Raw genomic sequence first — 25,009 nt, forward strand, 5'->3', positions numbered from 1 at the left:
ACCCTCCTCTGGCAAAGCGAGACTAACTCTGTAAATAAAATCAATTGTTTGATCAATTTTCAGCCTGCTCTAACTTCTTGCATACAAATGTGCTTCTTTCTCACTCCTCCATCATTTTACACTGCAGGGTGGTGATTAAGTACTACCACTGCGTTTATGGGGGGCACCAGTGACAATGTCTTGCCCTGCTGCGTTACCACCACCCTCTATTTCTTGCTTCCCATCTGGGATGGTGGTGAAGATTGGTGGTATCGCAGCAAATGAACTCAAAGTTAAGGGTTAGTGACTTAACATATTGTCATTTTATTGGCTTTAGAAAACTGTTTTAGTATATTTTTCACATCTGTTCTTAAAACTCTTACAGCGTCTGACACGTGGAAGCCCCTTTCATCGGTCTGTAGCAGTTGTGGATTTGCTGTTGAAGTGCTCTCTGGAGGACTGGCCCTCACTGCACCCTACAACAGAGGCTTATGCGTAGAGATCAAGGTATGGTGGACCCTCTTATGGTTAAAAATGGAAGCTGAAGTGTACATGTGTTTTTTATTGACTCAGTTTGTTTGCTTGCAGGATAAGAAGTATTTACTCTCTCTTCTGTTGGCGGATGCTGAGCTCTTAGTCACATGCCCTTCATTACAGGACGTTACACCGACAACAGCAACAACTACGCCTCCTAGTGATAGTGGCCAGGTCCTGCAGTATCCTCAGTACCCCCATTTCCCAATGGTTTCTCAATACACAGTGTTTCCTGGGCCCACTCCTCCACCACACACTCCTGCCCCTACCACAGGTACAATGGCACCATTGCCACAACATCCACAGGTGCTGCTACAGACACTGAAAATCAAGAATCACCTGCAGCTCAGCACCCTGCATTTCTATTCATGCCACAGTATCCACAGTTCCCTCAGTACACTCTGTTTGCCAAACCTGTACCACCAACGCAATCTACTGCTAATAAAAACATTGCTGCTCCCCTGGCCCAACTACCTCAGATGCTGATGTCTCCATTTCCTTTTCCCCCACAATTCCCCATGGTATCTGACATTTTTTTTATCCAACAATCCCTCCTCCTACTTGTGCCACAAGCACAGAGGCTTTGGTAACCACACCTGCCCCCAACACGAAGCATGATGGGAAGTCTTGTATTGTTTCCAATGCTCCCTCAATATCCTTTACTGCCATTCCCAAAGATCCTGCTGCCTCCACAAGGTCAAACTCAAGCTCTTCAGGATCCCAAACCTGTAATCCAGCAGCCAGAACCATATCATGTGTATCCTCAGACCTACCAGATCCCTGTGTTGTATCCTTCTAAATATCCCTCTCAAAGACAAAATAATCCAAACGCTGCTCCTGTTACCACCTCAACAACCAGTGCAGCTATACTGCTTTAAAGCCTGCTGTTCAAAAGCCATTTTATTATTCACACCCTGCCAGCATATCATGTTCCCCAGCAGGCTCCCATTCCAGTATTTCCTGATTCTCCAACTACGCCTCCTGCAAACACAGCTCCATCTGATGAGCATGAATGTCAGTCTATGTATCGTGCCATGCCTCGATTTTATCCTTTCCCTCCTCATCAAAAGCCAAAATCAGCTTCAAGAAAGTGGTAAAGATTCTGCTGTTCTGCTTCAGACTCTGCTTTGTGAGTTTTGGTTAACCTCACAGATTTGGCCAGCAAAGCTATAACAGACTCTCTAAGCAACGTCTCTTGCTTTGCATTTAGCAAGAGGGATTCAAAATGTAAATTTTCTGAAGAAAAATAAAGGGCAAGGTTAGCTGCACAATTACTGTCTGAATACGGGTTTTTTTACGTAATGATGGTAAGACATTCAGGGCCGTAGTTGGATTCTAGAAACCCTGAGGTTGTGAGTCCATGCTCACCCTAATTTTTTTTTTCTTTAAGTGATAATATATTATTTATTCTGGTAAAGTTCATTCATTATATTTTTTGTACATTTTATTTCTAAGCATGATGGCTGTTTCTAGGGCTGTAAACACTTCTTTTCATTATCAATTAATCTTCCTTTTTATTTTCTTGCCTAATTGTTTTGTCTGCACAAAATGTCAGAAAATAAGGAAAAATGATCAAGAGTCCAAAACCCAAAGATGTCATGTTAACTATTATGGAAGTCTAAAAAAAACTAGTAAATACTCACATTCGAGAGGCTGAAAGCAGTGACTTTTCTGTTATATTTGCTTTATAAAAATGACTTTAATGATTATTCAATTATCAAAAATGTTGCTGATTAGATACACTAATTGTTTCAACTCTGCATGCTTCCAAACCTTCTCCACATTGCCTGGAACAACATTCTATTGGGCAAAGAGCTTACTGACTATTTTGTGTTGGCCTAAAAACTGTCAAATTTTAAATTATGTTGAGTCTAAAAATACTTGAATCAGTAAAATACCAAGTATTATATTTTCCCAGACAAAACATTGAGGACACGACCTTAAGTGTCCTCAAATAGCTACAGCACCCTATCACTATTCATATCTACAATCATAAATGTCTAAACTAGTCATAAACGTAACCAACTGGTCCACCTGCATGGAAAGGATGGTTATTCTGTCTGCTACTCAGCTGTTCTGACGCCGAGCACGCTATTTGACGTCACCGTGGGAGTGTTCCACCATCGGGAGAAATGAACTGTCATCAACACAATCCTCTCAGCGCCCATGTAAGTTCAAGCCAGTAAAACACACATTTTGCGAACCGGTCTATGAATGAAATGTTTCCATATGCTGTTATCCGATCTGCAAAACGGTTACGGTTGATTAACGTTGTTTATAAATTGTAGCGCCCGCCTGGCGAGGTGCCCTGTTTGCCTGTAGCTAACCATGGCTGAAGCGATGTTTTTTAGCTAGAGTGTCTAGCCAGCCTGCTAATTGACAGGCTGAGTGGCCAGGCGGCGAGCGAGTAAGCGCCTGTTTTGTCACCACGACAGTCTGGATGGGCGATGTTAAGTGTAGTTACATGTGAGTGATTACGAAAAGCAAATTAATGATTGTGCTTAACATTGGAGACAACACCCAGGCCGGATTCAATTATATTTTCACAGCGGTCAGACCAGAATGTAAGTATCTAGTGTTACTTTTAGCTGACTGAACAATTTCGACTTTGTCTTAAGCTAAACACTGGTTTATCAGCAATGCAAAGAGGGGACTCTAAGCTAATGCAAACATATACTGTGAGAACTGTAGGATTTAAATACGCCACCGTGAAATACAAGACTCCAAGGTGTGATTAAGAAACCTTGTGAGAGTATGTGACAGATGGCCACCCAATACCTCCATTCTAAATTCACCCGGTGTGTCTGAGCTTTTTACACCTGTGAGAGCCGTTTTATGGTGGTGGTGTCAATAGGACAGGATACTTCTGCATTTCTATAAAAAATAAGGTTCATTTTTTTAATCGTTTATTCCATGTTTGGAGAAGACTTGATAATGACATAAACGCTAAACGGGTGCCTCTATATTTATGACAAAATACCGATCAAGTATACAAACTGTCGCACCCAAATGTCACCTTAGGTTTATTGCAATATTCAGTTTGTGAGTTTGATGGCCAAACAGGTAGAGAGGGATTCATTTGTTCTGTAATGGCATCTATGGCTATGTGATACAACAAATCCGGATGTAGGAGTATGTCATGTTATTTGAGCAGGTATACTAAAGTAATCTACTCGATTGCACTGGAAAACTCTACATTATGGCCATATTCTATTAAAATCAGTAATGTTGAGGTTGGCCAGTGAAGTTGAATGTAAAGGCGCATGAGCAGTCTGTTTATTAGCAGATATCGCAAGTGATGAGAGAGGTAACGTCTTTTGGTAATCGGATGCAAGCCTACCCTCTGCTCCTTAGCCTTGCAGCATACATAATTATTAAAACATTGTCTGCTATTTATCGAAAAATATATCAAGAAAATTAAAACTGTAAATAATTAAAAATATGAAATGCTCTGGTTGTGATAAAGGCAGCTGTTGGAAGTGTACACCTCTGACAGATGTTATAAATGCTAAATATTTAGTATACAGAGCCTATCTACACATACAGTAACATAACACTATGACCTCGCCCCGCACAGCATCACGCACCGGTGTGCACGGTAAACTAAAACGAACACTCCCCGGTGCACCACGTTAGCTTGTACTGCTAGCTACAAGAGGAGCAGAAAAGCCACCAAAACGGGGTCAACGATATGTCCTGACTTTGTCTACCATAACGGTTAGCACCACCCTACAATAAAACGATAAACTACATTGACGTTTTCGGCAAATAAATCCTGCAGTTGGGTGTTTTAAAGGCTAGGCCTAGAAACGTTGGCTAGCTGAGCTGCTAATTTATCCTCTTCTTATCTCTAGCTAGCTAGCTAACGTTAAACCGGTGGGCTCAGACTATTTGCAGTAACTTGTTAACGTTACTCATAGGTACAGCCTGGTAGTTGTGTACATGTCTTACTTTATCACACCATCTGTTTAAATTTTTAAGCATACGTTAACGTTACGCGTGTACTACGGTTACCCCTAACGTTACATGTAATGACACCGAATGCACCTGTAACCTATTGAATAATTTAATTAACTAACGTTAACCTACATTGTATGGTGATGGTACTCTCTCGTAAGTGTGTTTTAAATAAAGTTTGTGTTTAACGTAATAGTCAAAATAAAAGGAAACTTGTTAGGCGAGTAGATGTTATTACTGAAGGGGTGGTGATGATCTCATCGGAATGCACGTATGACTGTATCCGCGTACTCGTAAAAGAAAACGGAAAGCGATGTTTGTCTGAGTACATTGTTGCGTTTAACATTTGTTTTGTTTAATCGTCAAGTAGAATTATTTCGTCTCAGTTGTGGTTATATAAAACAGGCAAATGGTTCTTGCCCTGTAGCTATTCCCATACGGGGCTATTCGGCACTATTAATTAACATTACACCATTAACATTAATTAAGCTAAAACGCCTTGGAGGCCTGTGCTGTACAAATTAAAACACGTGTTTTCATTTTGCCATTTCTAAGTGATGAGGCCAGGTTATGTTGTATGAGCTCCTTGTAAAAATGGCTTTACTGGTTCCTTTGGGTTGAGTAATCACTGTAAATGTTATTACCCTAAATATCAGATCTTGCAATGGGCTGCATTACATGTAGGAGATTATGGAGGGAAAAAAAACATAATCACGATTATTTTGGTCAATATAGAAATAATGATTATTTAACACAATTACTCGTTAACTTTTGGAAAGATGCTGCAATCATTGTTTGTTTTGCCACCTCTGGGCAGAATAACTCCACAACTACCTGAAAAACCCAGACTCTAATATTATTGTATTATAACGTTGTTATGGTTAATATGTTAGTTTACACATCCAGCAGACATAAATAAGCATTTATTTTGATTTGTATTTCTGTGCACTAATGAATGTAAGTCCAATATTCACTCTCCTATTAGCTCTTGTTTGGTCTGTGCCAACTCCTAATAATGAAAGTAATAATATTAATAATAACAATATCTTGGTTTTAGCGTCCAAGATGATTACCTATGTTCACCAGCTAATGGCTAACTTCTGTTTGCTGTTCAGTGCTGCTGAAATCTGCTGACAGTTAGTTAGTTAGATTTCTGTCCGACTTCATCTTGACTTACTGTGACGCCAATGGATCAGTGAAAACTATTGTCCTGTTTTTCTGCTTTCTTCTCACTGTGATTTAGACTATTGATCCATTTTTGAATTCATTTGGTTTGAGGTGGACAGGCCCATCAATCAAGTCTAGGCAGCTGGCAATCTGATATGATGGCTGCCTTACATGAGAATTCTAGGCCATCTACATTTTTATGTAAAATAAATGAGTAATACTGAGGTTAAACCATAGTCATGATGATCACAGATAGCCTATATAGCATTTCACACATCATTTAAAAAAAAATATATATATATAATATATATATAATATTGGAGACTTGGGTACAAGATGAATAGATCAGTCCGATAACATTTTATCTAATCGGGACATCTCTTCTCACTGTGTCTGAAGTTGTCAGTTTCAAAATGCCAGAATCTCTTCATAACAAATGTTTCTCACATGTCTTGCCTCTGTTTTTTTGTTTTTCTTTGCAGCATGTGATTTTTCTAAATGTCCATGGAAACAGCTGACTAAAGTTTAACAGCTATCCCACCAGTTTTCCATTTGTAAGAAGTCTCCCCAGAGGAAGCAGTGCTGGAAATCACTTGGATTAAGCCTTTTCCGGTGTTAATAGATCCACAAATTATCCGCTGATGACCACATCTGAAGGTATGTTTATATTTGGACTCTTGCTGAGGTGTGTGTGTGTGTGTGTGTGTGTGTGTGTGTGTGTGGGTAAAGTGAGTCATTTTTGTTTTTTACAGATCTTCCCTGAGCAATACTGTTATTCCTTTTGAGTATACAAGGTCCTCTAACAAAATGTGACCAATAATAGAAAAGTTAAGAGAAAATGGAGAGACAATGCAAAGGAGCTGCTGAATGTATATGATTTTCATCCCATTTTTAATATTTAATATAAACATGAATAAATTATAGGCCTATGCTGTAGCAGTGACCTAAGACAACACTGCTTACAGATCCGTAATTGGACGTGCTCCTGCATTAAGTAAATGCTTAAATGCTGCTAGACATGCACAGTCCTCTGTAGATGGTGTGACCTTGGAGCCCTGCATGTACAGAGAGTGATAGGCGAATGTTGGCTGACCCACTTCTGAGAGAACACTTTGCCCATAGCCTTCTAGAGGCTATGGGCAAAGTGTATTTTCATTGTAGATGAGGGATATAGTTCCATGTCTGTGTGGACTGTCTGTTGCTATGTCTTGTCTTTCGTTTCTACCGCCATACATCGCACTGAGGCACTGAACGGCTGAGTCTCTGTCTGTGATCAGGAAATGTAATTGAAGAGTAACTGTTTTTACGATCGGAGGCATCTGCAGATGAAGCTTAGTAGTGTTACATCAGTTGGCTACATAGTTAGTCTATGATAATTGATAGTCGTAACATTATGGCATGTCTATCAAAGAGCCAGTCAGATGTGCATCTATACCTGACATTTGAGTTTTAAAGCAGCAGCGAAAAAAATCTGCATATGCAAACCTGCCCCTTTAGGAGTGTAGACAACTCTGGTTTAACACATGATGTGTAACATAAAGCAATCACTTATGTTAACTCATGTTTAAGTGAATGCAGTTTAAAGTTACCAGAAGTCTGTTTACACTTAAAGTATTGCCCTTACATAGGGAGGGATGCTTGATGTGAATACTGTATTGATGTTTTAATTTGTTTTGAGTATTGAGTGAAATGAGCTGCGACGGCAGTAAGTGAACAATAATACAATTAAAAATGAAGCCTTTGTTCCAGCATGTTGATCAGCAAGACTTGGTAAGGGTACTCTTTTTTTTCATTACTGCACTACCACCTACCCCTACCCTTTAACAGAGTGCTTTCTTATCCAACACTGCATATCTAACAGCAGGACCAGCAGTAATGAGTCACTGTGTATCGCTAATGGAGCATTTCATAGGGCTTTTGGTGCTAGATTGTGCTGCTGGCTTGTTAAGTGATACTTCGTAGCTCTGCTGACTCATGGAATCGTTTTTCCATTTTTCTGCAAAGTAAACCACTTACTACATAGTCAGACCCATCATTTTAGGCTTTGGCTATTTCCTTTAGAGAAACATGCTTCTCACTGTGCCTTGTAAAACAGCCTGTCTAGGTACTCAAAGACTAAAGGAGGGTACATCACAAACTTACTGTTGAGAAATGAATTGTATTCTGGTCTTTTAGAAAAGCACAAGAGTTGTACTGTTTAGTAATGGGTGTAATTTCGTTTTAATTTAACAATACGTGATTCGAGCATTCAGAGGCGTAGCAGAACTGTATGACCTGTATAGATTTCTGTCTTTGGAAATGGGAATGCTTGAACACTAGGGCTGGGCGATGAGGCCAAAATCTTCAATCCCGATATACATAGGTAATTTTATATCTCAATAACTAAATATACATATATAGCATGTTTTCTGCTAAATTGATAATTTTCTTGTGTGAATTAAATACTTAACAAATTAAAAAAATTCTCATTTTATTATGAACTTTTATGCAAAATAAACATAACGTGCCGGGATCAGAATGTAAAGCATTGTGCAAATGACCAGATATTGCTGTATCGCAGTTTGGCTGCAGTTTCTTTTTGGCATCACGTTAGAAACGATATAGAAAAATGAATGCTTTAGACATTTTTATATCGTTTTGACGATACCATCATAACGGTCAGCCCTATTAAACACTGAAGTTAAAGTACTGTATATCCAAAAATTAATGATAAGCTTGCATCATCATCATCATCATCATCATCATCATCATCATCATCATCATCAAAGGAATTCCTTTATTAATAAATGTGCATATCTTTCAATTTAAACACAGAACAATTTAAAGTAGTCAAAAACAAAACTGCCTGCCATCTGGGATTAAGGTTTTAATTTGGCCCTGGACTAGATGATGTAAAATAAGAAATCTTTTTAATGCAGATGTCCATTTGGTCATGTGAGACATCATCAAAAATGTGAAAATGGATATTTATATTTAAGCCAACATTTGTTGGCTCGTTGGCCTAGGAGAGAAGGACAGGAGGTCTCTCTCTCAGCTTAACGTCCGTCTGTCACACCCCCCCTACCCCTCCAGTACATGCTACAGATGAGTGGCAGCTCAAAGTTCATGCCATGTTTTGATGTTTGTCTCTGTGTAGAACTGGTATTCTTATTACTTGAACAGTGTCTGCTGTCATGTTAATGTTGTCATGTATGCTGTAATGTACAATAGTTGCCATTATATCATAACAAGGCTCATCCTGCATTGACTTACTCCTGGCTCTTAAGATTTTAAACAAAGTTGTTGAAATGCATGTTAGAAGCTTTGAAGTCTCTCATCTGCGTAGCATTCCTTTACATATCCATTACTACCAGTTACTGAGTTGAAGGTTTGTGTTCAGGTCTGTTTATTTCTGTGTAATGCTACAGAATGCATATTTTTTAACCGTTTTCTTTTTCTGTTATATGGAGCACATCATTTAGGTTTTTTTTGTTTCTATTTCTGGTCATTTAGCCAATCCTGAGTTGTGAGTCAGCAGAGGGGAAGCAGGGCTGATGGTAAGCTTTCTGTCACACTCTGTCTCACCTTGTGTCTTGCTTTCTTTAATGTCTCATTACATGTTGGTAAACCAAAAGGCTTTTATATAATCATGAGTCATTTGAGAGCCAAAGTCTTGGAATGGCCCTTCACATTACAGGATAAGGCCTTGCTATGAAAGGAGATGAAAGAGGAGACCTCCGTAGATCGTTGAACACCTTCATCCTCATAGAATTGCATAATAATCACTGTCTGTTTTAGAATTTAATTTAAGTTTTTCACACTGCAATCTCTTTGTTAGCACCATCCAAGCACTCTCAATTATGTTGATTATTCATTTCCATAATAAACACTTTCTGAAATGTCATTATTCAACTATCATGAGGGCTTTTGTACAGTCAGGCTTGAATGCCCAGAAATAAATAATAGTGATTTCAGAAACAGCCTAAGGCATCGACCTTCAACATGTGCAGTATAACAAATATTGGCGTTTCAGAAACTTTTCTCAAAGTTTGTTTATTTTGTAGACTCTGTGTTTTTGCATTACCGGGTTGGCACTGTCAGACATAGAAAGAGAGAGAAAATATCTTTTTTCAAACATGAATTGTTTGCAAAAAGATGTTTTTTTGGACAAAATGAATAAGAAACCTTATCCACTGCTAAAAAAAAGTGTTCATGTCTGTGTCAACCCAGTTTATGTTGCTTGTTTTTAATTCTGCTGCTCATTATGTTCATCACTCGCTGCTGCATGTCATAATTCATTTTATTTTCCTTTTGTGGTAGACAAGCATGACATTGAGCCAAGCCACAGATGCATGTCCACTCAAAAGGCCCAACTGAGCACTCTTCCCATCTGCTTTCCGGCTTTCAACCAGTCGCCCAGAGTGGGGGTGTTGACGGGGCATAGCTAGTCCCCTGCACCCCCAAGTAGAACCTCACTGTGAAACTGGAGGTCTCTGATGGATCAGGGTAGTAGTGAGCAGAGTCCAGAGGAGCCGGACACAGGAGGCCGAGCGGAGCCGGAGGTCGGCAGGAGGGCGTCGGAGTCAGAGCATGGCTTGTCCAAAATCACCCACAATGCCCTGGAGAACATAGGAGCGTTGGGAGTGTTAGGCCATGGCCTGAAGCAGTTATTCCAGCCACAGCGCCGACGCTCCTCTGTTTCCCCACATGACTCCCTCTCGTCCTGCACAGGTGCCCCTCCCTCCGAACCCACTGATGTAGGGTCAGAAGTAGGGGACGCTGCTGCCTCCTTGGCCCTCCCTTTGGATTCTGACAACCCTTCCGCCCCTCCCGCAGCTCTGAGCCGTGTTCTGCAGCAGATCCGAGGTGCTCCACCAATTATGAAGCGAGGCTCCAGCCTGCAGAGCCGCCGCAGCAAGGTGGGGGGCACTGGGGATCCTCCCCAGAAAGGTAGCCCACAGATCCACCGGCGCAGCACCCATGAAGCCCTGCTGCAGGCTGGACGCCCACGCTCCTCCTCGACCACGGATACACCCAGCAGCCCAGCTCTAGCTGACATGCTGCTGACCTCTGGTTACCAATCAACCGAGGAGCCTGACAAGGTGAGTGTCTCAGTCCTGTCAAGTGGTCCAGGTGAGAGATAAACCATGGTTTACATACACACTATATACTGTATATATCATATCTCCAATATTTGTCACAGATAAACGCCCATAAATTTGCTTAGAAGTCATATGACTTATAACAGAACTTGCCTCGTATTCATCATGTTTAGTAGGGGTGTCCCCGACTAAGAATTTACATTTATAGTCGGCAACGGATTATGGAAAGTTAAACTTAAATCTGTCATGGGGAAGTTGGATTTATTCATGCATTTTAAAAAGATGTATTATAAGCTTCTTTTCACATTTTTATTTCCAGCAATATGTTGATATTTATATCATAATAGGCTGAAAACCGATAGCACCCCCATATAGCCAAAATGTCATGATCCTTGTTTCATAACGATAGAAATTTGGAAAAAAAGGAAAATCCCGCACTCTGCGCTTGCTTATAGCATCACCATTTATTAAAGATAACTTAACGTTAAAAAAAAAAAGAAACGTTTCACAGTAATGTGGTCGAGCGAGCTAGAGAGTGACTGGAGAGAGCAAGCGGCGTTAAAACAAAGCAGTGAATCAGAGAAATAAAATGTTTTTGCCATTTCATCACTAGAAATGCAACTGTAGAAAGCATGTCACTATCACTAAAGTTATCCACATTCATATTTAGAATGACAAATGATATATCCAGCTACAAAAAAGCCTGAAGGTCGGGAGTTAGAACGGAAGTACAAAGAGTCGTTCCTATGAAAAGGATACACCGTCTCGTTGCATTGGTGTAAGTTGGCAGGTTTCAGAGCGCTGCAGACCGGCGCGTTGCAAGTAGTTGCAAGTTTCAACTCGTCTCATCGCAGATCTTTGGTCTGAACTGGGGCTTTACGCCTCTGCGAAGATTCGACTGTGAGATTGGCAGTCGCTCCTTCAATCAAAGCGTTGAATATTCGACAACTCAGGGTCACCCCTGTTTTTTAGACATTTTCCTCAGTATCAAAAGTAATCCTGTAATTGTTGTCTGTGCTCCGAAGACTCCGGAACGGCTAAAAGCTAATGCAGTATCACTTTTCAAAATGCTAATTTGCCAAACTGTAAACAAATATAGGCCAAAAAAAATGGGGCTCAAGGTGTTGCCAACAGTTAACTCACTGACACCATATTTCTTACTTGCATCCCCAAAGCATGATGGGAACTAGTTCTACAACTTAGAACCTGTTTGTCCCAAATCAAATAAATAAAATTTATAGCAGTGACAAAATCCCTGAATATTAGCTTTTTATTTTTGCACTCAATACTAATAACATTTGCATGCATTATTCAGAGTGTCCCACTAACATTATTATATCCCTGGAACACAAACAGTCACCTCTATTCATTTACAAATATTTTCGGTGTTGGAAATTTTTTTTTTGTTGAATCTTTTTCTTTTTTAAATAGAATCTGTCCTAGAAAATGTGTAGTACAACTCGCATAACAAAAGATTATCATAACTGAATTAAATCCTAAAATGTTTCAGGACATAAAAAAAAAAATAATCCAAAGAGACACTGTGCACTCATGAGGAAACAAATGCATTGTATTTGTTTGCAACATAGCTGTATAAACAAAAGATACAGTTGAGTCATGCACTTATATCTGTGCAAGAATGTCTACTAAGTGAATTGTGCAAATGTGTTAAAAGACTGTTAATGGTTTGGATGTGCCTGGTAAATGGGGAGATGAGCTGTCAGCGGTGGAAGGTCAGCGATTGCCTTGAGTGGTTGGTCACTATGTGCTTTAAGCCTTTCTAAATTTAGCCTTTTGCTGTCTCTGAGTGTACTTCAGGTCAGAGAAGGCTTGCAGGGCTAAACAAACTCAAACTTGTGGTGATGTTTTTTCACATTGAATTTTATAGATAGAAATCTGGAAATGTGTTTAGTATTTACAACATATAAAACCTGACACGTTGATAAGAGCAGACAATAGAAGATCTTTACACAGTAAAGGGCCATTGAAGTAGGGGGCTAGATTCCAGCAGTATGCCAGGGGAATCTCAAAATGACAAATCGGGAGAAAGTAGACGTCGTAAAACGAGGGGGCCGTGCCACACTGTTTGGCAGCTCTGGTAACTCAGTGGAAGCATGAATTAAGTTTTTCAACAGATGTCTTAAGCAAAATGGGAACATTTTACCCCGTCTTCCTGTTCATCTTTAAAAAACAAAAACAAATGACCTGTTCAACAATCCTCAGCTGAGGATGATTTATCCTCCATGGAACACAAGTTGTCTCTTTGTTTCCTTGCCACCGTGCTTCGTAGCCCATTCAACAAATGCAGATTAAAAAGGAATTATCCAAGAACCTGTTTGTACTGCTTAATTGTTTTTATTTGTGCTAGATACCTGCAGTTTAAGTAAATATGCCTGGAATTAAATACCCTACGTATTGGTTAAAGTTGGCGTATAACCAAACATCCCTGTAAAGCGACTGGAAAGTTATTCATTAGAAGTTCTTTCTAATTGCCTCTGTCAACGTAACATTTTAACAACATCTTCCTGTACTGTACGTTGTCCGACAACACAATGCTCTATTCTAGCTTTATGGTTCACACTTAAACTTGTTCAGACATACTTTACGTTCAGTTTTTCAGAGTACAAGGAGCTCAACAGCTAACACGTTTCCAATAGGGGCTGGTAGCTCTTATGATGGGACCATTTCAGTTTGTGTTAATTACCCAGATTGATATTTACCTTTCCTCTTGTTGCCCCAGTTTAAGCCTCAAGGCTCTGATGACTGTTTATGGCTACACATCATTTGCACAGCGCTTTTTAAACTACAATTAAAATCAATGTCATAATCCCTTTATGATCTTCAGTTAACTTGGCCTATTTTTGAGCGTTTGTTCCCCACAACAGTCACTGCATCTATCCTCCTGTGACTCCTTAAACTGGAGCTGTGAAGTGACAAAAGAGAACTTTAGTTTTACAGGCGCCATCTGCTGTTCTTAACGCATAGTGACAGATATAACCTAACTGTAAGGTGACTGCAGGTTTTCAAATGCTAGTTTCTGGAAAAAAGAAAACTCTCCAGTAGGAGTTAGATTTTTAAGTGGCATGTGGCAGCTGGAAGTGGCATGTCCTGGCATGTGCCACTTTCCTAAAGCCAAGTGGCGCGCTATTGCTAGGCTACTCGCGAGGCTACGTCACACGTGGGTTGCGTTCAGGAAAAGAAGAAACGGTTCGGATTAGGAAAAGAACGGGGTTGGGTTTAGGAAAACAACAAACGTGGAAAGGTAACATCACTCGCGGGACACGGACACAAAGTCACACGTGGGACGCGATCCCCGCTCTCCAGGGTGAAAGTCCTGTGTTTTCCCCATCCTCCACCCCAACCAATCTACCTATGCAGATTTTCGCCCTTTAATACTACTCGCTACGGCGTCAATTCACACGCAATCGCAATTGGCATATGCAAGTACCGGAAGTACATGTCACTGGCATGTGTCACATGCCACTTAAAAATCTAACTCCCTCTTAAACACTGCCTTACATTAAAGCCAATACAGCACTGTATTCCTTTTTTAAAGAGGATTTATTTTTTTGGGCTTTTCCACCTTTAATTTGACAGGACAGCTAGGTGACAAAGGGGAGAGAGAGGGAGAAGACATGCAGGAAATCGTCACTGGTCGGATTCAAACCCTGGACCTCTGCGTCGAGGCATAAACCTCTCAGTATATGTGCGCCTGCTCTACCCACTGAACCAACCCGGCGACACAGCACTGTATTTTGAACTGATTTAAACACAGTGTTCACATTAGATACTGTAAGGGTTCTCATTAGACAAAAGCTTAACACTAGAGGGTGAGACAATACATAAACACCAAATTAAGTATTGTAAAGTGTCACAGTCAGCATAACCTCACCCAGTGGTTGCAAATGCATGATTAAATGATACCATGACAGCGTTAACAGTGTTAAAGTTTTGTCTTGATAAACTTCAAATGATCAAAAGCTTCTCTCCATATTTTGTTTTGAGCAGATGGATCATTATGATGGATCAGGCCCTGCTGTGTCACCCAATGCCCTCCCCTACGGTGCAGATGGGTATGATGTAGTGGACAGTACCCCAGACCCCCAGCGAACTAAGCAGGCCATTGCCCAACTACAACAGAAGATCCTCAAACTCACAGAACAAATCAAAATTGAACAAACTGCACGTGATGACAACGTGGCTGAATACCTGAAACTCGCCAATAATGCAGACAAACAGCAGAGTGCACGCATCAAGCAGGTGTTTGAGAAGAAGAACCAAAAGTCAGCGCAGAGTATCCAGCAACTGCAGAGGAAGCTGGAGCATTACCACCGGAAACTTCGAGAGGTGGAGCACAACGGCATCCCTCGCCAGCCCAAAGATGTTTTCCGAGACATGCACCAGGGGCTGAAAGATGTCGGAGCCAAGGTGTGTGATTTGCTGTTGCCTTCAATGTTCTACTTTATTGGAAAAAAAGTATAAAGTACTTCATCTAAATGTAAAGGAGCCAAGAGAGCAGACAACTTCTTAGATGTTAGACACTTGACTTGACAAACACAGGTGTAACAAACAAAATGAATATTGGCTGCATTCCATTCAAGTGTGCCAGTATGGCGCATGGTTTACTGGCTCACATAAATGGAACAGTGTTGGAATATCGGCTGTGAGAAATATCTATAAAAACAGTCTTGTATCTGGTGGCTGACTCACTCAAAAGCAGAATCTGAATTAATTCCTAATTTGTTCCAGTTATAGGGTCAATTTACCCAGATAAAAAAAAATGTTGCATTCATAATCTCAAGAAGGAAACCTCCTGGTTAGCTCACAGTGCAGAATTAGCTGTTAGCTCCAGATATCTGGTCAGAGCCTAGGATTTTATAAAGGATGTTTTAGAAAGTTTTGCACTTAAACTGCACGATTATACATTGTACTAAGGTAAGACAGCTCACACTGTTTCTGTGTGTTCAAGCCTGTTCAATGACGAGTGCTAATGTGATCAATTCTTTAGTGATCAGTTTGAATGCGGTTAAACCAGTTTTCATACTCGACGCAGCCTGAGAACTGACCAGACCTCGCTCATTACAGGTGACAGGGGGCCTCTCCAGTTTCTCTCAAGCCACTCATTCTGCAGCTGGAGCTGTGGTGTCTAAGCCGAGAGAAATCGCCTCACTTATCCGCAACAAGTTTGGCAGCGCTGATAACATTGCAGCCCTGAAAGACTCATTGGATGAAAACCAGGGAGATGAAGGTGTTGGCCCAGGGGGAATGAGGACCCTTGGGACCGGACAGTTGCAGTCCAGCCCAAAGTATGGCAGTGATGAGGATTGTTCTAGCGCTACTTCTGGCTCTGCAGGAGCCAACAGCACGGCTGGAGCCCCTGGAGGCCCCCCTAGCTCCAAGGGCAATACCCTTGATCATGCCCAGGCCTCAGGCTTTGATGCTATACTCCATGAGATCCAAGACCTCCGGGAAAACCAAGGTCGACTGGAGGAGTCCTTTGAAAACTTAAAAGCCCACTATCAGCGGGACTACACGTTGATCATGGAGGCCCTGCAAGAGGAACGATACAGGTATCATATATCTTATACAGTGTAGTATAGCAGGTCTGTGTGGGTAGAAAGAAAACCTCCTGTTTGTGACGTACTGTTGTCACTATTTTGCAGGTGTGAACGTTTAGAAGAACAGCTCAATGACTTGACAGAACTGCACCAGAATGAAATTCTGAACTTGAAACAGGAACTAGCCAGCATGGAGGAGAAGATTGCTTATCAGTCTTATGAAAGAGCGAGGGACATTCAGGTAAGCTTCACCAAAATGAACATGATGTTTCTGCTTTTGTCAATAGAGCTATTTCACTGACAGTTTTGTCTCTGATCTATAGGAGGCACTGGAGGCATGTCAGACGCGTATCTCCAAGATGGAACTGCAGCAGCAGCAACAGCAGGTGGTGCAGCTCGAGGGTTTGGAGAACGCCACAGCGCGGACTCTACTTGGAAAACTTATCAATGTGCTCCTAGCTGTTATGGCAGTCCTTTTGGTGTTTGTGTCCACGGTTGCTAACTGCGTCGTCCCCTTAATGAAAACACGCAGCCGCACGTTTTCTACGCTGCTCCTCGTAATCCTCCTTGCCTTTCTCTGGAGGCACTGGGAGGCCATTTCAGATTATCTGCATCGCTTTCTTCTACACCCAAGATGACCGGCTTGGAGAGGCTTATTTATATGATGAAGGGACAGAGGCTTTGGGGCTGATGTGTAAAGGGAGGACACTGACCCATACAGGGAGTTAGAATAGTCCTATCTTTTGTTCCTCTTCAGCAGCTTTTCAAAACACTCAGAAGGGTTGCATCTGAGGTTTGTCACTTTATCACTTTCTGAAATGTGTTTTGAGAAGAATAAAACAGAATAAGGGAAGAAAAGGCTGGATGTTTGGTATTGACTTTGCTTTCTTTGGTGTAATTGTGAAGCATAGTATAAGGGTGAATGGGGTATATGTAGATGGAGGGGCTAAGAGAACTGCACACTTGATTTCTCTCTTCTGAGTGAATTTGTTTACATGTGGAAAGCATTGCATTGTTTCCCCACAGAAGACATTGTAATGCAGTTTTATTACTTTTGAGCTGATTTAAGTGGTATTGTTTTGAAGTCACTGCTATTTTTATTACAGCTGATTGATGGCTTTTTATTTTCTTTTAACTGTAATGAACTGACCGTGTTCTGCTGATTTAGTTGTCCAAGTTATTATTATTATTATTATTTGTAAGTTCTCTCTTCTGGTCTTGCCTGGTTTTACAGTCTTCTCCTTCTTTTCCCTTTACTCAATCTTTTCAAATTTTAGCTTGTGTGACCAACTCTTCCTCTCCCTGAACACTACACTCTGATGAATGGGGTGCTTGCACATCAGCTACATTGCTTTGGAATCAGACTTGTCACTGGATCAAATAGGGGATTCTTGACTTGGTTCTTGTGGATGTGTGAAGTCAATAACACTGGTTCTGCCACAACCAGGATATTACTATCAAGAACTTTAAGTTTGGAGTTGCGATCCTGCCCTCAGGCCAACTGGGTCCTACTATCCTGGTGGCTTTTCCACTGCAGAAGAATAATCTATGAACTGAATTAACATACTTGAAGAGCGGTTAAAATGCTCAAAGACTCAGTGCTTCCGTACTGTTTCTATTAGTGACAATGAAATAGTTATACTTTTTAGTTGATTTTTTTATTTTTTAAAGACAAATAAATTTGCTGTTTTAAAAGGTGAAATTGAAAGTTACTTGTATTTGTCTCCAATGTCATGAAGTCCCTAAATTGTACATCACACATTACACTACAAAACGCCTCTTGTTGGGGTCAGTTTGCTTTGCTTGTGGGCCATATGTTTGGGAATATACTGTATTTAAGACAGTAGTCGTGTTCTTACAGGTATTGAACACATTCACCAGTGTGAAGCATTAACTTGTAGGAAACTAGTAATACCCTCCAAAATCTAGGCAACATTTACATAAGAGGATTAATTGGACTTTAGGCCATGATAGTAACAGAAATAAATTGTGGAGGTTTCAGACTGTGGTAGTTACATTATCCTCCAGATGTCATTTTTGCTGTCTTGTTGCAAAGTGAAAATAGAAAAAAATGCCCTCTACTGCCAACATCTTGAAGTGCATTATGGTTAGTGAGGGAGAATACCAAAAGACCTTAATAGACATTTTTCATAGCACACATTTTGACATGTCATAGTAGGAAACCTCTTCTTGACTTTCTATGATATGGCAAAATGTGTGCCTCCAACTAAGTGTACATTTAACCATCTTCATTCTGGCCAGTGTGTTGTGGGTAAAACAGATGCAGATGAATATGCTGGATGTGGGAATAAGCCACTAACAGGTGCAACAAAACAAGAGTCCCCGCAGCAAACCAGCAGTCTGGGAGAAGTCAGTCAAGTGCAGTCTGTACAGCCCACAGTCCTGAGAAAAGGTCTAATCAGACTAAACAATTAAAATCACCTGGGTCGACCAGACGTGCACAGGGCATCTTAAAGACTTTCCCCATTATCCATGCACCTTGGAGGTAGGTGACATTGTGCTAGAAACCCTTTCTCTGCTTTGACTTGACCCAGACCGATTCAGTAAACAAACCTACTTCAGCATGACCCAGCCTTCCCAAAGTAGATCTAATTTACAGACTAACCACATCTGACATTTTGACTTATTAAAATAAATCTTAACATGAAATGCAACTGTGATAGTGATCAATATCAGAGGATCCTAAACCTAATTCCTTTCAGGAAAACGGTGTTAACTCACTTTCTCTAAAGTCTGAACGCTTAACCGTTGCTAAGCAACGTGAAAAGCAGTTGGCGGTGGTCGATAGAACCTTAGCCACCTTAGCAAACTGCTAAACCGTAGTGTTGCTGTTTGAGATTTATTTTGCACACAACGTTTCCAAACTGAATGCCAAGCATATACTGCACATTATTTACAGAATTAAACACTAACCCACCACGCTAAATGCTTTGAATTAACGTTACCAAGGCCAAGTGAAAACATTTAATCGACACCAAGTGGCTAGCTAGGCTAGCTAAGCTAACGTTACAGCCGTCATCATGATGCCTGACAGGTTGGAAGTCACCGAAATAGACAACTTAATTTGAAGCAAGGTAAGTATCTATTATAAGTCCGTTTACCCATATTACAAAAATCACATTCTCTCATTTAACCCTGTGAATTAACGTTACCTTTAACGTTAGAGGTGTGTGACCATGCAAGGTCTTGAGTTGTCTCCTAAATAACATTATCTGGCTCCACCACTATTCAGTGGAGATGAATGGGAGATAGATATATATATATATATATATATATATATATATTTATATATTTTTATAACGTTATATATTACACATTTAACATCAAACAGTCCTCCCTGAACCCACTGTCAATAGTTGTATAGGGACTGCTTTGGTAGAAAATGGTTCCAAAAGAGTTTACATCAAGGTAATAGCATCCCTCAGGCCCATAGACAAGCAAGCACCAGGGCCTAAGTAGGCTAACTGGAGTCAAGTTGTTAGCTTTTCTTGTACCTTCAGTATTTCTGTTGCTAAAATGCCATTTTATGAACAAAAAGTCCACATGTTAATAGCCTACCTTTTTAATTTAATAAAACAATCATCTTATTCTGATGGAAGGTTCAAGATACATAAACCAGGGTAGCGGTCTCATGGTAAGAATCTGATTTTGAGGAATTCTGTCTATGCTAACGTAATATAAAAATGAAGACTATTGCTTTTGGCATGCTCAAATAAAGGTAAAAACAAAGTGGTTCGGTGGCCTGAGCAGTTGCCTGCTAACCCAGTCCTGCCCATTACAGGTGACAGGTGATCTCTCTAGCCTACTACTAGCTACTGCTCTTCAGCTGGAGCTGTGGTGTCCAAGCTGAGAAAAATCTCCTTCCATTATCCGCAAATGTTTGGCAGCAGTGATAACATTGCAGCCCTGAAAGACTTGGATGAAACCCAGGTAGATGAGGGTGTTGGCCCTGGGGAAACGAGGGTCCTGAGGACAGGGCAGCAGCAGTCCAGCCCGAAGTATGGCTGCGATGATGATACTACGTCTGGTTCTGCAGGAATCCCTAGCTCCAGGGACAATACACCTGACCATGCCCAGGCATCAGACTATAATACTATACTCCATGAAATCCAAAAGCTCAGGGAAAACAAAGTCCAACTTGAGGAATGCTTGGAAAACTTAAAATCCTATCATCAACGAGACTACACAGTGATTGTGGAGGCCCTACAAGAGGAGCGATACAGGTATATTCTTACTATAGTACTCTGTTAGTTTAAAGGAACCTGTCCTGTTTTTGATATACTGTTGTCACTATTTTGCAGGAGTGAACGTTTAGAAGAACAGCTCAATGACTTGACAGAACTGCACCAGAATGAAATTTGTAACTTGAAAGAGGAACTAGCCTGCATGGAGGAGAAGACTGCTTATCACTCTTACGACAGAGCAACAGATATTCATGTAAGCTTTACTAATATACGTCTTTTTCACAGCTGACATTTTAACGTCGTAGCAAGAAACCACAGGTGTTACTAATAACAATAATGGCTGTGTTACATTTAGGTGAGCTGGTTCCATTCAGGCGTAATGGAATGAACAATCATTCATTTATTAATATTAGCGACACCTGTGCTTTTCACAGTAACAGGGCAAAGCAGGCAACCGCCCCAGGGCCCCACAAGCTCAGAGACCCTGAAAGCGCCAGGCTGACTGTGTGTCAACTGGTTTTTGGTAGTGTTTAGAAAAATGCACCAGTAAAGCAATATTCACTGACATAAGGTCATAAATGTGGGTTCTTCTTAATTACCTGTTTTTGATGTCATGTATTGAAGTCAAAATCTAGTTTTAATACTTGCATAAAGGTTAAATGCTGCATATTCCTAAATTAAAGTGTTTAAGCATATGAACAAATAGCAACTGTGGGGCCAGGTAGTATTGCAGTATAGAATAACAGGGGATTAACAGAGGCCCGGGAGCTAGATTTTGCCCTGCGGCTCTGTAGCAGGTTAATTTCATCATGGCTATCACAAGTCAAAATATCTGCAATGGAAAAGATTTATAGATAAGACGAGTGGTGCTGTATATACAGTACGTCTATCCTAATTTTAGATTAGAGCACCTTCACTGGCAGTTTTGTCTCTACCCTGTAGGAGGCGCTGAAGACATGTCAGACACGTCTGTTCAAGATGGAGCATCAACAGCAGGTGGTGCAGCTTGAAGGTTTGGAGAACGCCACAGCACAGACTCTTCTTGGAAAACTAATCAATGTGCTGCTGGCTGTTATGGCAGTCATTTTAGTGTTTGTGTCCACAGCGGCTAACTGTGTCATCCCTTTAATGAAAACATACAGCCGCATGCTTTTTACAATGTTTTTTGTAGTCCTCTTCTCTTTCCTCTGGAGGCACTGGGATGCCATTTCAGGATATCCTAATTACTTTTTTTGCTCTCGTCTTGAAAAGAGAAACTATCAATAAAACTGTCAACTTGAAGCTTCACTCTGGCATCTTTTAAAGCAATCTAGTGAAAAAGGCATTAGCCTACTTGGCATTAAGGTTCCATATTTCACATTCCACACTAGTTACTTCTTCCTTTCCCACTGAAGTTAATGTCTAGTTTTTCAGCACAGGAAAACTTGTAAAACCTGTGTTTCAGGTTTAAAAGCCAGTCTGTGTTTGACTTTAAACTTGTCCCTCAATGGGGAAATTCAATTATAAAGTAGGCTATTTTCCCTTTAGCAGTCTAGAAGGCCTTTAAGACATTTGAGATTCATATTGCCTTTGAGTATGAACATTAACAAAGGAAGTTAGCGGCCAATCAAATATTGGTATGTAAATACTTGTGTACCTATTGTGTTAACAGACTGTATGAGCCGTAAAACAAACCATTTCCCCATCAGCTTCACAAATGTCCTTTAATTCTACATGCCTCCAGCTTTTTGGAAGAGCCCTTTTGAATGTTAACTTGAGAATCGTCCTCTCCAAATTATGTGATTACAGGAAAACTAAACCGGCCTTTGTCGGTCCAACAGGTTGGTGTGCACAATACCACTGAAATGGTATTTGAAGAAAGGGTTTGTCTGCATGATAGCATTTTAATATAAAGTTTGATAGGAATCCCTGTTGCCATCTGCTCCATAGACAAGGCCAGCTCCAGTGCTGCATGTCCTGACACAAGCAGACATCCATCATCAATTTAGAGACCACACAAGAGCTCCAAAAGTTAAGATTTTATTGCAAACAAAAAGTATAAAAATAATTTATTCTGCAGTCTTCTTTCCTCGTTTCCCAGTTGCTTTAGCAGCAGGGGCATCGCTGCCTGCTTTAGCAGCCTTGCTCCGAGTTGCATTTCCTGCCTTTGCCACTTTAGTTTCGGCCTCCTTGGTGGTCTTTGCTACTTTAGTGTCGGCTGAATCAGAGGCTTCCACATCAACCTTTTCTGCAGCTTTTTTAGCTTTTGGCTTCTTTGCTGGAGCAGCCTTTGAGATAGTAGTCTCTGAGGTAGCAGCCTCTTTTTCTTTCTTAGACCTTTTGGGAGGCACCTAAAAAAAAACATAACAGTCAGACAAGGCTGTAGCCAGAAATTGAATAAGTCAGCCACTTGAACCCCAGAAAAATGTGAAGATGTTCTCATTTTTAAATGTCCCAGATGGGCCTATATAAGCGGTTTTCTAAAATTTTAATATCTTAAAAGAATAAATTCAGATGAAACATTTTTTCTTGGCCAGAAAATGATCAAATCAGATACTTGAGTATCTTTAACCTCATGCCCGTAGCCTATATCAAATACAGCAGACAGGAACACCATCGTTTCCCCCCCCATGATCTCACACAAGCATGGTCTCACCTCTGGTGACTTGGCCTCTTCTTTGACAGGGTCTCTCTTCTTCGTGGTACCTTTAAGTAGTTACAGGCTATTAAACAAGACACCCTTTAAGATAGCTTATGAGTGGTTGTAATCATTTTACAGTTTTAGTCATACCCGTTTTTTTGGACTTCTTAGCTCCATCCTTAACTGCGTTTTGCACATTGGGATCCACGTTCTCAGCTTTGGGCTTTGGCTCCTTGACTTTAGGTGCAAGCTTAAGACAGGACAAAAATAAAGCCCGATGAATGGCGTTATTTGATATGCTTTGATGAAGCTCTGTAGAGTTGACTTCTTACCCTAAATTTCCCCTTTGCGCCTGTAGTGACATTGGCGTTAGCAGGACGCACCAACGTGCCAGTCTCCAGTCCTTTTTGCAGGGCTCTACGGACGAAGTGCTTCAGCCTTACCAAATCCACCGAGGGGTATTTTTGTTTAATGTAATTCTGTATTGCTTGGGATGAAACCCCTTTGCGCGAGTCCAACTCTTTAAGTGCTTCTTTCACCATAATTGCTGTGGAGGGATGAGCTGTAAGTTTGCGCAGCGCCGCAGCATCTGGAGAGCAAATGTGCACAGTCAATTTATGTTTACACATTCGTGGAAAGAAAAGTCGATGTTTTGGACAGTTGTTACTATTAATAATGGGTTCGACGGTCAGTTCTCCTTAGCTAAATGAAAAACGAGCAAACCTTTTTTCTCTTCCTCCGGGGCTTCATTGGAGGACGGCGCAGGTGGATTAGCTGCTGCGGCTGCGGCTGCTGCGGTTACTACTACTGCTGCTGCTTTTTTAGGAGGCATTACTGAGAATTCAATATAAAAGAGAAACACACGACACAAAAAGCAGCGTGTTACGCGAAGTCTAAAAGTATGCTATATCTGCACGCCCAGCACGTCTGTCTTTATGCAGCTGCTTCCGGTAAAACGAAACCAGGTGATCACAATCAGCATCAGGTGCAACCCATTAGGGTTTGTAAATGAAAGCCTGCATGGATCGGGGCGAAATGATTCATCCACCATTTAGACTAGGTCATTTTTAATTCTTTGAATGTGTCATATTTGCCATAGGTCGGTATATCACTCTTTTGCATTATTTGCAAGTGCTTCTCATTATGAAAAATGTATGGATTGTGCAAAAGTGCAAAATCCTATTTCCAATATATATAGAAAGAAAAATGTCTTCCAACTCAAAAACAAACAAAGAAACACTAATGGCCGATTGAAAATCAAGCATAAAGTGCACAAACCTCTCAGAATCATATGATAATGAACCATTGATGCTGAAGCATGAATACGATCGTGATCAACTGATGCAAACACAACTTAAGTGCTCCACCTGAATAAATACGATGGCACATTCCATACTTTCACAGCAAACCTATCACTCACATTATAGAGATGTTTGAGGAGAGTAATACTGTATATTACACACAATGAAGACACGCTCTTCTTTTTTTGCCTTTTATCCCCAAAGCCAACGTCACTGATAAATCAAAAATATATATAAAATGCTAAATAACATTGTTATTTATGTGTACAGTATGTGTAATCTACGTTTTATGTAAAGTGTCAACAGTGGAGAGGTCATTTAAAAATGTCTGTATCCATTCATTCAGTGATCATGCTGCTCTGGACAAGGCCACTCACTTTACCTTCCCTCTATCGTTCTGATAAAGTTGCCACTTGGTTATGATGAAACTTACATTATCGTCACTTACAAATTCAGCAATATTGGTGAGCTGCTTTTCTCTCTCTGCCAACTTGAATGCTTTCTACAGTATGTTTCACACACATGATAGGGAAGAGATTTCATTGTTTAATATATTAACTTTTTGGTATTTGTGATTACTATGGGTATAATAACATGAAAAACTTAC

General features: G+C 40.6%; 3 protein-coding genes across 5 annotated transcripts; 2 read left to right on the forward strand and 1 right to left on the reverse strand.

Annotated features, from left to right (window-relative positions):
• Positions 1-2,590: 2,590 nt before the first annotated feature.
• tmcc1b (transmembrane and coiled-coil domain family 1b) lies at positions 2,591-17,978 on the forward strand. 3 transcript variants are annotated; one of them, XM_078248571.1, is made up of 8 exons: positions 2,591-2,681; positions 6,120-6,294; positions 9,130-9,173; positions 9,937-10,718; positions 14,727-15,146; positions 15,804-16,288; positions 16,382-16,517; positions 16,600-17,978. In XM_078248571.1, the coding sequence occupies exons 4-8, from the start codon at positions 10,113-10,115 to the stop codon at positions 16,912-16,914; spliced, it is 1,962 nt and encodes a 653-aa protein (XP_078104697.1). In that variant the 5' UTR covers positions 2,591-2,681; positions 6,120-6,294; positions 9,130-9,173; positions 9,937-10,112; the 3' UTR covers positions 16,915-17,978. The 3 variants fall into 3 exon arrangements, with proteins under 3 accessions (XP_078104697.1, XP_078104698.1, XP_078104699.1); XM_078248572.1 differs by lacking the exon at positions 2,591-2,681 and adding an exon at positions 2,688-3,077; XM_078248573.1 differs by lacking the exon at positions 2,591-2,681 and adding an exon at positions 4,132-4,230.
• A 1,339-nt stretch (positions 17,979-19,317) lies between these two features.
• LOC144516086 (transmembrane and coiled-coil domains protein 1-like) lies at positions 19,318-21,747 on the forward strand. Its single transcript, XM_078247292.1, has 4 exons — positions 19,318-19,331; positions 20,110-20,520; positions 20,599-20,734; positions 21,424-21,747. The coding sequence occupies exons 1-4, from the start codon at positions 19,318-19,320 to the stop codon at positions 21,745-21,747; spliced, it is 885 nt and encodes a 294-aa protein (XP_078103418.1).
• Positions 21,748-22,484: 737 nt separating this feature from the next.
• h1m (linker histone H1M) lies at positions 22,485-24,052 on the reverse strand. Its single transcript, XM_078247450.1, has 5 exons — positions 23,825-24,052; positions 23,434-23,690; positions 23,252-23,351; positions 23,117-23,166; positions 22,485-22,811 (listed from the first exon to the last, which is right to left on the reverse strand). The coding sequence occupies exons 1-5, from the start codon at positions 23,931-23,933 to the stop codon at positions 22,530-22,532; spliced, it is 798 nt and encodes a 265-aa protein (XP_078103576.1). The 5' UTR covers positions 23,934-24,052; the 3' UTR covers positions 22,485-22,529.
• Positions 24,053-25,009: the final 957 nt, after the last annotated feature.

This window comes from Sander vitreus, chromosome 4, assembly GCF_031162955.1.
Source record: "Sander vitreus isolate 19-12246 chromosome 4, sanVit1, whole genome shotgun sequence".
NCBI classification, from domain to species: Eukaryota; Metazoa; Chordata; class Actinopteri; order Perciformes; family Percidae; genus Sander; species Sander vitreus.